This window comes from Lycorma delicatula, chromosome 2 (genome assembly GCF_047948215.1).
Source record: "Lycorma delicatula isolate Av1 chromosome 2, ASM4794821v1, whole genome shotgun sequence".
NCBI lineage: Eukaryota > Metazoa > Arthropoda > Insecta > Hemiptera > Fulgoridae > Lycorma > Lycorma delicatula.
The window spans coordinates 142,604,743-142,620,160 of NC_134456.1; the positions used below are offsets into that span (position 1 = coordinate 142,604,743).

General features: G+C 30.1%; 1 protein-coding gene across 1 annotated transcript in view; it reads right to left on the reverse strand.

Annotated features, from left to right (window-relative positions):
* The window catches only part of LOC142319968 (gamma-aminobutyric acid receptor alpha-like), a 73,423-nt gene extending 69,621 nt beyond the window's left edge, over window positions 1-3,802 (reverse strand). The window contains exon 1 of the mRNA XM_075357647.1: window positions 3,681-3,802. Coding sequence (XP_075213762.1) covers window positions 3,681-3,694 — 14 coding nt within the window. The 5' untranslated portion in view covers window positions 3,695-3,802. The remainder of the gene's footprint in view (window positions 1-3,680) is intronic.
* Window positions 3,803-15,418: the final 11,616 nt, after the last annotated feature.

Here is a 15,418-nt window from a genome sequence, read left to right on the forward strand (position 1 = left end):
CAAATTACTATTTAATTAAAAATAATATTCTATTATATATTAAATAGTATTCTATTTAGATCGAAGTTATAGTTATTTATAAATTCCTCATTTAAAATTTATAAAATTTAAAGATTATTACTTAACTTTCACTAACTTCATCGATATATTAAGTAACATATATTCCCCGATAATCAATTTTCTTATTAAATTATAACATATGAAATCAATTCAATACGTTCTGATCTGATGTTTGTTCAGAATTTTTAATTAATTTATGTATAATTTTACTTTCAATTAAACTTTAGCTCGTTAATTGTACCATCCCTAATTAAATTTATTTAGTTATAAGTTTTTAAATCCATTTTTTTTTTTTTTATTGTTAGAATACGATATAATCTGATTTATTATTTGAGGAACATAAAACTGCTTCTCGATATGTAATTTACATTAATGTTTATAAAATTAATTTATATATAATACAAATTAAAAATGTATCTTTTTCAACGTGGATATAAAATCTGTTTCAACGTGGAATAAAATTCGTTTTGTATCGCAATCTTTAATGATAATATTTGATTATATATTAATAAATACCAGTATTAAAAGACATTTTATTTTAATTAAATAAGTCGTAATCGCTCATGTACTCTTGAACAGTTTACTTCACTTCACTCGAGAAGGGAATTAATATGCTAAATATACGAGCTTTCTTTTATAGAGTGTCAAGCAGTTAAACTATGTATACGGAGAATTTTGCAAAGTGGCGAATGCTTGAAGGAGGAATTCATCTCTTTGTACTTTTTCACCTGTGGAATTTTTAATTTTAACTTTCTTTCTTCGTTTACTTCATATTGAATGAAGTTTATCTCTATTCTATGGCTATCTTGTTTCCCTTAAAAAGTTGAATTTTAACCTTTCTTGACCTAGTTATTCAAAAGAAATTTAATTTAGCAAATAAAATTCCATCGTTAAAGATATTTATTGATGTATACTTTTTGAAAAGTAAAACTTTTTCCTGTTGATTATAAAAATACTAAAAATTACTGATTTGATCAACTATTATTTCAACACTCTTAATCCATTTCAAGTAATAGAAATCAATTAACTCTAAATTATTTTAAGAAATAAAATCTCAATTACTTGATATGACGCTTTAAAGAAATTCTGCAATAAGTGAAGAACTTCAGTAGTATTCAGAAACTATCTTCTGTCTCGTAATGAAATAAATAAGCTTTTATACCATTAAATGGTCAGGGTAACGTTGAAAAAGAAAAACAACTTTTATTCCTCACATTAATTGAATACACATTTTCCTACTGTTGTCCTTCAGCGTTTGAATAAAATTGCCACCGTTAATTCGCTTCTTATAGGAGAACCGTACTTAGCAGTTCTGATAGCGGCTAATTGCACCCAGGAGAGTTGCTAGTAGCGTATTGCTTGTCGATATGATAAAATGAAAATATACATTATTTTTGTCAAGAAAACTACTAAGTTTCACGAATAAATTTGAATTAGATTCAGATTTTTTTTGTAAACTGTTACATAATCCCTTGTTGTCATATCCATGATCTGTTTTCTTTCAAATAATATATAATTTTTGTTATGACATTCTAAGAAAAGATAAGGCTATTCTTTATCTAGGGTAAACTTATATAGCAGTGTAGTTACATAATATATGATTATAAAAATATTAAGATGTTTCATCTATATTTTATATTTTATGAATTCTAAACAAATGAACGAATTTTACTCGTTATAATCAAACTAATGAAACGTACTAGGGTTTGGTTCTGAAAATGAAGATAATTTTTTAAAAATCTATTATTCCTGGCAATTAAATATTCTAGGGAAAAAAGTAGGTGGTATTAATTAACGAGTAAAAAGTAGTATTAATCTGAATATAGAATTTAGACAGTAAAAGAATTATTTTACATAAATAATATTATAGCTAAAATAAACAAAATTATGAAATTTGAGGTAAATCTTGCGGATAAATACAGTTGTCTTGAGAGGAAAATAATATTTCAATCATAGAAACCAAAAATAAACAGAACGTGATTATGTTAAAATTAGTAATTATGTTTCTAAGATAATGGTTTTTTTAAAAGGATGAAGAAATTCACAAATAGAAAAATAATAAATATACTGTAAATTTGAATAAATTAACATTCGACATACCGGTAAATATAAAAAATCGAAAATCATAAGATATAGAATGGATGATTGAGTACTGGGTTATGGGAAAGTAATACCAATTCATATGGGAAGATTACAAGATTATAATGCTCATTAATGAGTATGCTGTAATATGATTCACGCGTATTACTTAAAAAGTTTGAAGACTTTCTTTGTACTTCTATCATCATCCATATATATAGGCATATGCACAAGTATGTGTGTTCTCCAGCCTTAATATTTAATTTCTTATCAATACCGTTTTTTTATAAGAATAATGAAAAATAAATAAATGAATGACTGCATCTTATAATAGTAAGGAAAAATAGAAAAAAATTGCTATACAAGAATAATTCTTCTATTTTCTTCCAAACAGCGTTTGTAAGGGAAAATATCATTCTAATTTATACGAGCGAGAACGAAATCTTCTTTTGAACACAATGTGAACTATAAAATTTTGAATATATTATTACGTACTTCGTGATAATAAAATAGAAACTTCACAATTCTAGTAAATGTATCCCTGAAATAATAAAAGAATTCCAAAGAACATGCGTGTTAGTATTAAGCGTCTAGAAATGAATTTTCATTCAATTTGTTATTCTTTATAGATAACAGATAATGGACATATATGATGTATTTTAGAATGTTTGACTTTTGTCATAAAATCTGCAAGCTATGAAATAATGTTAAAGTGAAAAAACATAAAATATTTAGCAACTTATAAAAAAAAAAAAATTACTTTGCTCTCCGTGGTCTGTTATGGTCCATCATTACTGAATTATAGTAATAAAATTGTATCCTGGAATCATACTTCCTTTATATTGTAATTCTCTCATATAAGTTTAATATATTAATTAATCTCTATGGCTTCGTTACAAATGCTTATCAAAATTAAAACTATCTTCAAGGCTTATTTCGTAACGTAGTTTAATGCTTGAAATTAGTTGTTTGTAAGGAGTATAGTAAATCACAAAAGCATTACGTAATTTTTTCTTATTTATTAAATACTATCAGAATTATACTAACATTCGTCGGGTGGGAACGTTTTTCTTTACTGTATTAATATTTGGTATTTTTTTTAATTTCATTTATATTTTTAATAGATTTAAGAATTTTTATTTTGAAACAAAATTTTGAAAATTTTATCAATATTCTATAAGAAAAATTGAAACACTTCAATAGTATGGTTCATAATATGTTATATACTGCGTTTTTGTAATATACTAAGTAAAGTGTGACACTAGATTGACCGTTTCAATTTCAGAAAAGCTTGAATATTGCTTTTCAGTTTTTTATGTTTCTTGCTTCAGATAAAAATCATATTTACTTATCAAAAAAAAAAAAAAAAATCTGATATGGACAACACATGGCTTCCTTTTACGCCTATTAAATTACATTTACACATTTAAAAAAATGAAAGGTACATAAAATTTTATTTCATTAAAAACTTTTGATTATTTTCTTTTTTTTCCTGTTATTATTTAATTAAATAAATTAACAATTAATGTAATCCAACTTACCAGCACGTTGACATGTCCTCTAGATCTTTCAGCTTACTTGGAAGCCATCATCAGGAGTTAAAAATAATGCATTAAAGTCAAAGTTTTAAAAATCATAATTAAAATTTTAAAACAGTCATGACTGTCCGGTCCTTTTAGTATACTGGAGAAATATACATATACTCTGGTGGAATTAAATGAAATCAAACGGAACCATATTATCAAAGAGATAAAAGTAAGCCGAAAGATCTAGAGAACATATCAACGTGCTGGTAAGATGGATTATATTAATTGCTAATTTATTTATTTAACATATCAGCGGTACCATGTTTGAAAAATTAATTATTATTGAATTATTTATTATTCAATGTAAACATTTTTTTTATAATTAGAGGTTAATAATTATTAATAAACAGTATATTTAAATTAAAAAAAAAAGTTAAAAAAAAGAAGATGAAGTCTGATTCGAACAGATGTGCTTTCCTTTAAGATCCAAATTTTCTTTAATTAAAGTTTTATTTGCCTATAAAATCTGTAACCAATGAAAATAAGTACCACTTATGATTTTCGTTGAAAAGCTCTCAAATTGGACTTATTACTGCAGTTAAGGAAATGCCCAAAATCCAATTTTTTTAATTTTGGGATTTTTTGGACACTTTCAGTTCAGTCGATCGCAATCAAAAATAGAGATGGACAACTAGATGTTACAACAGTCCTAAATCCAAAATTTCAGCATCCTACGGCTAATTGCTTTTGAGTTATGCGAGATAAATATGTACAGACGTACATACATACGAATGTACAGACGTCACGCCGAAACAAGTCAAAATGGATATTTCCGCCGAAATCTGGAAACCGAAATTTTTCGCAATCACAATACTTTCTTTACTTCGTAACTGTCTCATATTGGAATCATTTTTAAAAATAAATATTTATTTTTAATAATGCTACAGATGTTATGTTGTGTAATAATAAAAAAGGTTATCTGTTATTTTTATTGATTTTGCATTCTTTAATCAGATAAGACTGTGTTATGACTATAACGATAATATTGAAAAAAGAGTGGTATTAATAATGGACTCTATTATTTTAAACGGATTCAGTAATATTTAAACCATAGTATTATTTAAAACCATAAAGTAAAGAAAGTTAAGTTATGAATTTAAACTTTATGATCACAACTCTAATTATTGTTATAACAGCTGTAGCAGAAAAGAAATATAAAACAAAGGTAAATAGTTTTTTAATATATATATTTTTGCATTCCATTTTTAGTTATACTTAGAAGTAAATACAATAAAATATTACAAAGGCATTTCTTTTACTTTTCGTTCGTCTTAATTCTTATTTGCAGTTGTTTATTTTTTAATCTTAGTTTTTTTAACGAAAATTTTTAATAATCTTTTTATTATTAGGACGGTGATATTTTTGGTTTGATAATTTTTTAACCCAGACGAGTGGGTTCAAATTTTGCCAACTGATCGCTTTTAGAGTAAATATTTCAACATTGTTGCTGTCTAATTATTAATCAAGCGTGTATTTTAAAATACAGTTAATTGCTATTTCATTACAAGCATTCACTTTTCAGCGGATTGTTTTATATTATCATTAATTATGGTTTATTGAATTTTTATTTTAGTGTATAAGAAGACTAGCGTTGGGGAACCAATTTTTTCCTCTTTTTATTTAATAAATAAAAATAATTACTGTGATTACTGTGATAAATGTTTATAATATAAAATTTTTGTTTTGGCTAAAAATCTGGTTTTATTGAAGGGCTATTGTTTTTTTAATAAAAATATATTTAAAGTTAAAATAGTTGTTCTGCAAATATTGCTACAACTGGATTTGAAGACCTTCTCCCGATTTATTTATATATTGTTCTCCAAGGGAATAACTCCTACTTTGGAGATCTTGATTCCAAACTGTTGGGAATGCAAAAGATCTTTAATTTTGCATATCAACAAATGTTTTATTATAAAAATAACTTATTTTAATTTTTTGTAAAAAATTAACAGTATTTTAATATTGATTAAGAGTTGAGTAAAATATTTTTGTAAACTCAATATAGATATTTTAAAAACAGAGTGGTACCAGTGTGATATCTGTGATACTTTTTAAAACATTTTAATTCAGTAATTTAAATTTAGATTTCGTTATGCTTTAAAGTAGATGAAGATTTGTTTTTCCTAATTTATAAATACGTTTAGTTAATCTTATATATATATATATATATATATATACATACACACACACACACACACACACACAACACACAAACAAATCTTATCTCGAATGGAATTCGAAATATTATATAATAGTTCTGTTGCTCTTATCTACTACTTTATTTGACTAGATAACTCATTTAATTTTAATATTATTTCATAAAACAAAGCGAGTATGCTTCGTTATCTTCATTTTTATATTAGTTCTGTCTCTTTCTATTTCATAATGTGAATATTTTTTTCATTTTTTTCTTTAGAAAAATTAAATAAACTAAAAACCGACAACTAAAATAACTCTTTCAAAAAATGAATGTGTAATAATAAGCATATTTATTTAATTTGCATATTTTATTTGTTTACACATAATTTACTTAGTTTACTATATAATTTCAAGGTAAGTTGATATAATATTTAAATGATAAAAAAATGATATTTTTTGAAAATTGTTTTTATTTTATAATAACAGTAAAAAAATAAAATGATATTCTTAAATATCAATTAAGAACGTTTCTATTTGAAACGTACAGTTAAAAATGAATTTCCTTGAATCAGCTCAATGAATTTGATTAAAAATATATTCTGCAATACACTTTTTACACGGCCTTAGACTAAGCAATTTATTTAAAAACAGTGATTAACTAACATGACTAAATTGCAGACTTTTATTTTTTGATTACTAAAAGCATCATTACCCTTCTCATTTGTTCTACAGTACTACAGGATCCGGATTCAGTGTCCATTAATATAAATACACACACACACACACACACACACACACACACACACACACACACACACACACACACACACTGAATGATTCATCAATGCCTAGCAAAAAGTACTGAAGATATATATGTTTCATCTTACGGTCTAAGTGCACATCAAGAAAGAAGTTTTTGAAATTTCGAATTTCTCGGTAACAAATAAAGATATATAAAAACTACTTTCTGGGTTTTTTGAAATTACGTGTTTAAGAGTTAAAATTGATTATTAATTATTTTTGAAATCCGGTTATTTTTATTTAATTTCTTGGAAACAAATGAAAACGTGAATATCATCTGACCATCTAAAAACCAATTTCTATATTTTTCGAAATTCATCATTGAAAGAGGTGTAGAAAGGTAAAAATATTCGAACAATGCTAGCAAATTTTCCTCATTTCCAACTATACTAAACGAGATATTCACTAGATTGGGGCTTGTAAATCTTCACATAATAATATAAAAAAATTTTCGGTGTTTTCTAAATTTTGATTTTTTCAGGAATGCGACAGTACGGTGTACGGCCCGCGGCTCAACAATTACAGCCACTATAACTGTATGTACGACGTGACTGCCTGCATTTACCTCCGGTTACTTGATTTTAAAATTAAAATAATTAAAAAAAATGAGAAACGAAGTAGGATCATTTACTTGGGTTGTTGTGGGATAACCATAACAACCGGGCAAAATACATTTTTCCCGTACTTACAACGGGTAACCGGAGACAAGTAATATTTTTAAGATGGAGGGTGATAGTTTTGAAACCACATTCTTAGATTACTCAAAGTAAGGCCTGTACTGGCCAAACCGTTGGTGTGAAGAAATTACAGTGATAGTTTTTATGAATTTAACAGGCTTTATTATTGTCATCAATTATTCCCACAAGCATGAGTTTAATGAACAGGAGGTCCAGGTGGCAGACACCTCTGGCTAGACGGGAAGGACGAGTGAACCAGTGAAGTACCGGCTAAACATTTCCTGACCGTGACGGGGATCTCAAGAAACCATATAGCGCGATTGAAGCGCTATATGGCACTAGCACATATACTAGCAGACGGGTCTGCTAGTATATTTATATATATATATATATATATATATATATATATATACACGTAAAACAACATGTTGTGAGTGATTCATAAATAAAGCCGAGCAAGAACTACTGAAGATAGATTGATGAAAATTTGTATATGCGTTCTTCTTTTGGTGTAAGTGCACAGTAAGAAAGAGTTTTTTTTTTTAACTCCGAATTTAAAGGATTAAAATGGATTTTTGATATATTTTCTGAAACCGAGTTCTTTTTAATTTCTCGGTATAAAATTAAGATATCAATTTCATTTTTGGTGTGATCTTCACTGAATATCTAAAAACCAATTCCTAGATTTTTTTTAGATTCAATTAGACCTTGAAAGGGGCGATGAAAGGTAAAAAAAATTGAACAATGATTACAAATATTCCCCATTTCCGACTATACTAAACGAGATATTCACTCAATTTGGGTTTGAAAATTCTCTTCAGAGTATTTCATTGTTTCAGATAAATATCTTAAAACCACTTTCGGATTATTTTAAATTTCGATTTTTTAAGTGGTGCGACGCTGTACGGCGCGTCGGCTCAACCAACCCTGCCACTACCACTGTTACTGTATGTGAAACGCGACTGGCTACACCTACCTCTGGTTTCTTGACGATAAAATAAAAAAATAATTTCGACGGGAAACGCACGAGCGAAGCCGTGACCTATATAGCCGTGATATATATATATATATATATATATAAACCCTAATTTTGTTTAAGTTTAATAAATGATCATTTCTCATAACTGGTAGACTGAGTGAACTACGCCAACCAAGATTTTATAAAATATTCTTTCTACCTATTTAAATCCTACATAATAAATATAAAGTACTTAAGTACTTGTTAGTAAAAAGCCCGACGGCTAATATTTTGAAATGTAATATTTTAAACTGGTTCCGCTGTAGTATCACACAGTATCTAATTGAAAATAGATATTTATATGAATCTGATTAATATGTTTTAGATTAAACAAAATTCTAACATGTAACCCATTTAAAACTTCTGTTTATACCCGATACCTATTATATTTGTAACACTTGTGATCTGCAACAGTTTTAATTTTCTATTTGTTTTGAAAGTACGTTCATTGTGTATTTGTATATGTTCATGTCTGGGAAGTTGATTGATTTTATTGTGTTAATATACTTTAAGGAATTGTAAGCTTAACTGTATGAGGAAGCTTATACTTTCAAAATATTCATTTGAAAATAAATAAAAATTATATTTAAACGTCGTAAAATTTGATTGGTGAAACATTCGTGATTTATTATTTAAATTAAACATTGTTATTTAAACTAAATTTTAACGGCTGATAATTTTTGTTTGTTTTTATGTTCACCTAAGAAATGTCCAATGAATCAATTGATTTAAAAAATTTCTAACTTATTTTTAAATTAGAAATTAATTTTATAATTTTCGTGTAAAAAATTTATCAAATGAAAATGGCAGAATTCTGAGCTGAACTCACTTTTTTCTTATTATTTTTTAATTTAAAATTGATTACAATATTTGTAATAGGCTTCAACTAAGTACTTTTTTTGTACATGTTTTAAATGTCTGGTTAATATTTAAGATGCTTCATTTATTTATTCTGGTAATTTTTTGTTTATAGGAAGAACCATCGGTAGAAGTTGGGTCGAGTGACTTTTTACACGTATTAAAAAGCAGTGCCTTTGTAGATAAATCATTATTAATTAAAAATATTTTAAAATATCGTTATTTATTAATAACAGCACCTCGCAGGTTCGGTAAAACTTCGAATATGAGCATGTTAAAAAAATTTTTTGAAATCGAAGTAGACAAAAATGGAAATCCTATTACGAAGGCATGCTGTATGAAAAATTTGATTAACGATACTGATAATTATATATTATTTAATAATTTGAAAATAAAAAAAGAAGTAGATATTATGAATAAGTATTTTGGAAGATATCCTGTCATTCATGCTGATTTCAAGTGTGACAGTAACATTGCAAGTTACGAGGATGCTGTAGATTATTTTAAAGGAATTGTACATAAAATCTTTAAAACGCATGTCTATTTAATAAAAAGTAAAAGATTAACAAGTTTTGAAAAAAAACAGTGTAAATTATGGTGTGAAGACGGTTTTGAGGCTTTTACTGAGAGAAAGGTAGTAGATGGTTTACGACTTTTGTCGGAATTATTATATAAACATTTTAACGGATCAAATGTTTTAGTGTTGATCGATGAATACGATTCGGTTATTACACGTGCGATGTTTAAATTAAAAAGTATGGATGATCTAGATAGTATAATAAGACTTACCATAGGTTCAATATCGGCCGTTTTAAAGAGTAATGACTATGTAGATCGGGGGGTAATTACTGGCATTTCTTACATAGCCGGTGTTGGCTTTTCTGGCTTAAATAATGTTAAGACGTTTAGGTTTTTAGAAAACCATCCTTTTGTTGATTTTTATGGTTTAACAAGAGATGAAATAGATAATCTTTTTCCTAATCCTGCATTCAAATTAAATAGAAGTGTAATCGATCTCGCTCACAAATATTATAACGGTTATATAAGCAAAACCGGAAAGAAAATATATAATCTTTTTTCCGTTATAAATTTTTTGGAATTTGGTGTTGTTGATAATTACTGGACTCAATCCGGATACGTACATAATCTTGAGCAAGTTTTTCATGTACCTACCGTTAAAAAAGCTATTTTAATACTCTTACAAGGAAAAACTATAAAAATAGAGTTTCAAAAAAGAATAAGGGTAAGCGATATAACGACTTTAAGAAATCTAATATCGGAACCGTTGACACAAGAACTTTCTGATCCTGATCTTTTTCTTTCGTTTTTAGTGGAATTAGGCTACTTAACTTTTGCACCTCAAAGAAAAGTAGATCCAGAAAAAACGGCGGTGAGAATACCAAACGAGGAAACTAAAAAAGAAATTTTTAGTAGTTTGAAAGAATTTTACTTTAAAATTTGTAAATTCGATAAAAAAATGATCAGGGATTGCGCATCATTTTTCGATAACATAACTCCCTCCATCAAACAAGGTGATATTAAGTTTATCGATTCACTGAAAATTTTTTACGTCAAGTTGAAAAATCTTTTCAGGGCTTTCTCGCATACGAAATGCATAAAACTAAATGAAGACGCTCTGCATAGTTTAATGTATTTTGTATCCTATGAAACAAAGTACAGATCCGGTACTGAATTTTCTTTTGTTTATAAGGCGCATGATTCTGACAAAGTAGTAAGAGTTAAATTAGATCTTCTTTTAAGCTTTAGGAATTTTGCTATTATTATGGAATTAAAACACAAGAAAAACCGTAATACTACATCGTCTTACGCGCTGCAACAGATAATTAACGAGGGATATTACAAAGTATTTCAGAGTGAAGAATTAAAAAAACACAAAATAAAATATTACATTTTTATGGGAATAGCTATCGATGATAAGTTGAAACCTCACATTAGCTGTTTACTCAATAGTAACGATACGACTAAAGCGATCCATGTGCCTAAACTTCATTTAGGAAATCGAGTATACCGCCTCCTACGCGCATCACGTCGATTAACCGCAACACGCCGCCGTCGTCGACGGAGGCGTAATTATACCAAAAATGATGTGACCTAATCAGAATTTTAAATCGAATAGTTAACGTCTATATAATGGTTTTGTAAAGAATGGAGAAAACCTTTGATAAAGACATATTTATATTGATACGATAGAGAGTAAAGCGACTTTTACAAAAATAAAAGTAGATGCTAATCATTGTTTTGCTTAATATAAAGCTACATTTCTGGCAATGCAAGGATTAAAGTTGTGAGTTTCTTCATTTTCGCTTTTAAAATCGAATAATTACACTGTTATTCCGAAATTCTTGGTGCAGCTAACTTAGGACACCTAGTAATAATGCTTGGGCTGCTATCACTTCAACACCTACTAAATTTCTTAAATCCATTAAGCTATCATTACATCTAAAAGTAAACAGCACTTACTTAAGTGAAAAAGTCATTTAAACAAAACATTTGATGTCAATTGCAATAATTTAAGTATAGTTTTTCGGATCATTGTCATCGAACCAGCTCTCCTCTTCAGAGCTTGCAAGCACACTTTTCAATGATTACCCATATTTATTTTCATTTGTAATGAAAATACAAATGCATCATTAAAAATACATTATGGAAAATATATTATTCATTTTCAATTATAATAACGTCGTACCAAAAGCATTAATTATTGTAAAATAGAACGGTATAAAATATGAATCACAAACTCTGTGCTTATTTGTTATAAAACTGTCAAAAAGTCAACACGTCGGAGGGTAGATAGTCAAGATTATAATCTCTTTCAAAGTAGAAAACGATTTACTTGAACAGAAATTCGTTCAAACTAATTTAACTTATGCTTATACTTCAACAATCAGTCTGCATATCGGTTGGTGTATTGATATGCAACATAATATTTGGTTCGGTGAAGAAGGCAAAAGGAGGTCATTCCACTCTTCTCATTTATTAATAAGCTTGAAATGATAAGGTTGTTATTCACGCGGGTAACTTATATTCCTAAAAAATAAGAGCGACTGATATATTTGTTTTGATTTAAAAAAACAGCGAATTAATTTGTAGCAAGTTTTTTCGTAATGTATTAATAAAGTTTTCTTCCGGCTCGTTTCATGATCTTTAAAAGCCACAGATTTTAAACAGCACAACATTGTTTTAATTTTCAGAGATTTAAAGACTTATGAATCTTCATAATACTCGTAATATTCTATATTCCCACTGTAGTAAGCATCTATTTCAGAGTAATTCCTTGCGTTCCATTCCTTGCGCTGGAAATTAAACACGCCGCAGTTTTTCGAGGCTGATGTGATTATTTAATCCGGTTGGACCAGTTAAGTTTGGATTATTAAATCTATCTATGAGTTTACTAATTCTAAAATTTGTTCTAGCTCATTTTATTCAGCAAGAAATGGAAGGGGTTGTATTTCTGACCAACTAATAAGTATTGACAAAGTTATGTAAAGCCAGTTACCAGTTATCGATGAAAATCTAGTCAGACTATCGCGAATGAATGTTGTTATAATTATAATTACTACTCTTTTCTTTGAGGTTTTTAGGGGCATCAACTATTTTGGTCATTAGCCCCTTTCCACATCAAAAGGAAAAAAAAGGGTTTCATTCCCATCCCGATAAAAAACTTGGCACGTAGTCAGAAAACAAATATTGTCAATACACATCATCATCTAATAAAAGACTTGTCAGGAAATTAAAACCCCAAGAAACACAAAGGGTCCTTGCTACTTAAGGTCAGTAAAAATTTACACATTAAAACACTTTAAAAATACTTACATCATTTCTAATGAAATTTTGCCATATCTTCAAATGCTGTAATAAAATCACGCAAATAAAATTAATTACTTTCATCTCATTCTTCATGCTGTCGCCTACGCTTTCCCTAATGCCATCATTTCATGCTTCTCTTTTCCATTTTCCTAAAGGACTCGATGTCAAATTCCAAGATATCTGTGGTCTCGGAGATGTAATCATCCGATCCTCCCCAGTAAACCACGGAGTATCCCTTGCTACTGGCATCAGATGATACCGGCTCAGATGCTGCGGTCTGTAGCACATCAGAGGCAAGACTCGATGCACTCCTTGCTATTGCTTTCGGGGCAGCTGAAATCCTCGCCCTCTCACTTGTAGGCCTCCGTGTTTTTGGAGGCTCAATTTTTGTTTTATTTAAGTCCTCTTTTTTCAAAATTTTATTTCTAATTTCTCAGTTTCCTGCGTGGGGATTTTTGCTATTTCCACTTTGGCTTCAGGCTTTTGTCTATTCTGCTTTCACTGTTCTTCGCTTTGTAACTGGTTGAAGGTTCATATCTCAAAGGAGAAGAACACTTTTGTTTGACAACTGCTGGTTTCTTCTCCCGTGTTAGGCTATCTTCTCTAGTTGAATGATTTCCAAGTTTTTTGTTAACGATACGTTCAACCATACTGCTGATGCTGGTGCCAGTTTTACAATCATATCCTTTGCTTTTAAAGAAGATGCAGGAGCTGATAACGACTGTGCATGTGACAATAACTTTGGCGATCTTTTTTCACGATTTTCTTTGCTTTGAAAAGCAGAACTTTTGAAAAGCTCACTTTTTGAATTTTCTTGACTTCCTGGATTGCTACCTCCTCTTTATACATTGTACAATTCTAGACCTTGCCGAATGATTCTCTTGAGAATTCAGAAGACAGGTGGATCTCTACATGGGTCGTCGGGAAGCAGTGGTTCACCACAAACACAGATTTGTTTCTTTGGCAACGTGCTGGTGTATGTCCCAACCTCTGACATCGAAAGCATCGCAATGGTGTAGGGATGAACGGACGGACATCTAATTTGTGACAGCTAGCCTTTATCTTTTCTGGGCACTTTGACTTGTTGAACGTCAATACGTGAGACGCGGAGAGTAGAAGTTTTCCATTGCGAAAGGTGTTCAATCGTACACAAGCAGCTATAACTTCTTGTTCTTTCAGCTCCTCGATGATTTCCTCTTCAGTGCAGTTCAGCAAATCCCTGTTCACAACTACACTCTTTGATGTATTTAAGATACCATGTGATGATACCGCAATGTCTAGCAGTCCAACTTTCTTTACTTTCAGCAGACGTGTCGATTGTATGTCGTTGATGGTTTCAACAAACAATCCTACAGCAGTCTTCCTCAAAGCAGCTTCCGTGATGCCTCGGGCTATCATGAAAGGATTTATCTCGCTAAAATTTTCTTTTTTCCTTTTGATGATGAAATATTTTGGTATCGCTGCACTGTCTTTCGGTCAAAACTTGGTTCGATCCGACTTCTCAATGTCCAAGAACTCTACACTCTTCCTCCTTTTCACCTTCGAAGACAGAGGCTCTTCAAGACGGGGTTTCTTCGTGGATCCTCTGCCACGGACGTTCTGGATGTTGTCTTTTCCATAACCTGTAAAATGTGCCAGTCAATATGTCACAAGGTGCGGGCGGAGAGGCAGTTGGGCGTGCCCCGGATCATTGATGTTGCCTGGGTTCCCCAATCAGTCACCTCCCATAATTTTAATCTGGGCCGGGGGAGTCAGGTACTGCCTGACCTACGTTACCGACATCTCAGATCTCGCACGTAGCAGTAAGGGCTCCGATACCCTTAACAATGGGACAATACTTGCTAAGGGCCGAAATGACTGACACATTGGACGTCGCAAGACTTCGGTTCGGCAGAGCTAAGCTCACAGCAGCCCACCCTAAACCCGACTCCACAACCGGGAAAAGGGATGGGCACTCTCCGTCCGAATTCAACCCAGCGTCGGCAAAAATAGATCACGGTCATGCCTCCCGCCGCCGCCACTGAAAACAGCAAAACCGAGATCACAACCACAACCAGGTCGGGCAGTTCGGGACTTCCAATTTTGTACTCCACAGGGGAGCTCCTGAGCAAGACTATTGCCCCGTTGGCCGACATAAGTGAAGGTACCGAAGTACCATATCGTTACCCACCTCGGAACTGTGCGTGGGTGTTGTTGCACGGACGTTAGGATGGGTTTGTCTGGGACATTATTATTATTATTTATATTCTCTCAATTAATTAATTTCTAACAAAGTTATTATCTCTAACTTCTACTTATCCTACATAGGCTAAGTTAATATAATTTATTTATTTCGTGTTTTGGCGGTTTTATGGCATATTTTATTTTATTCT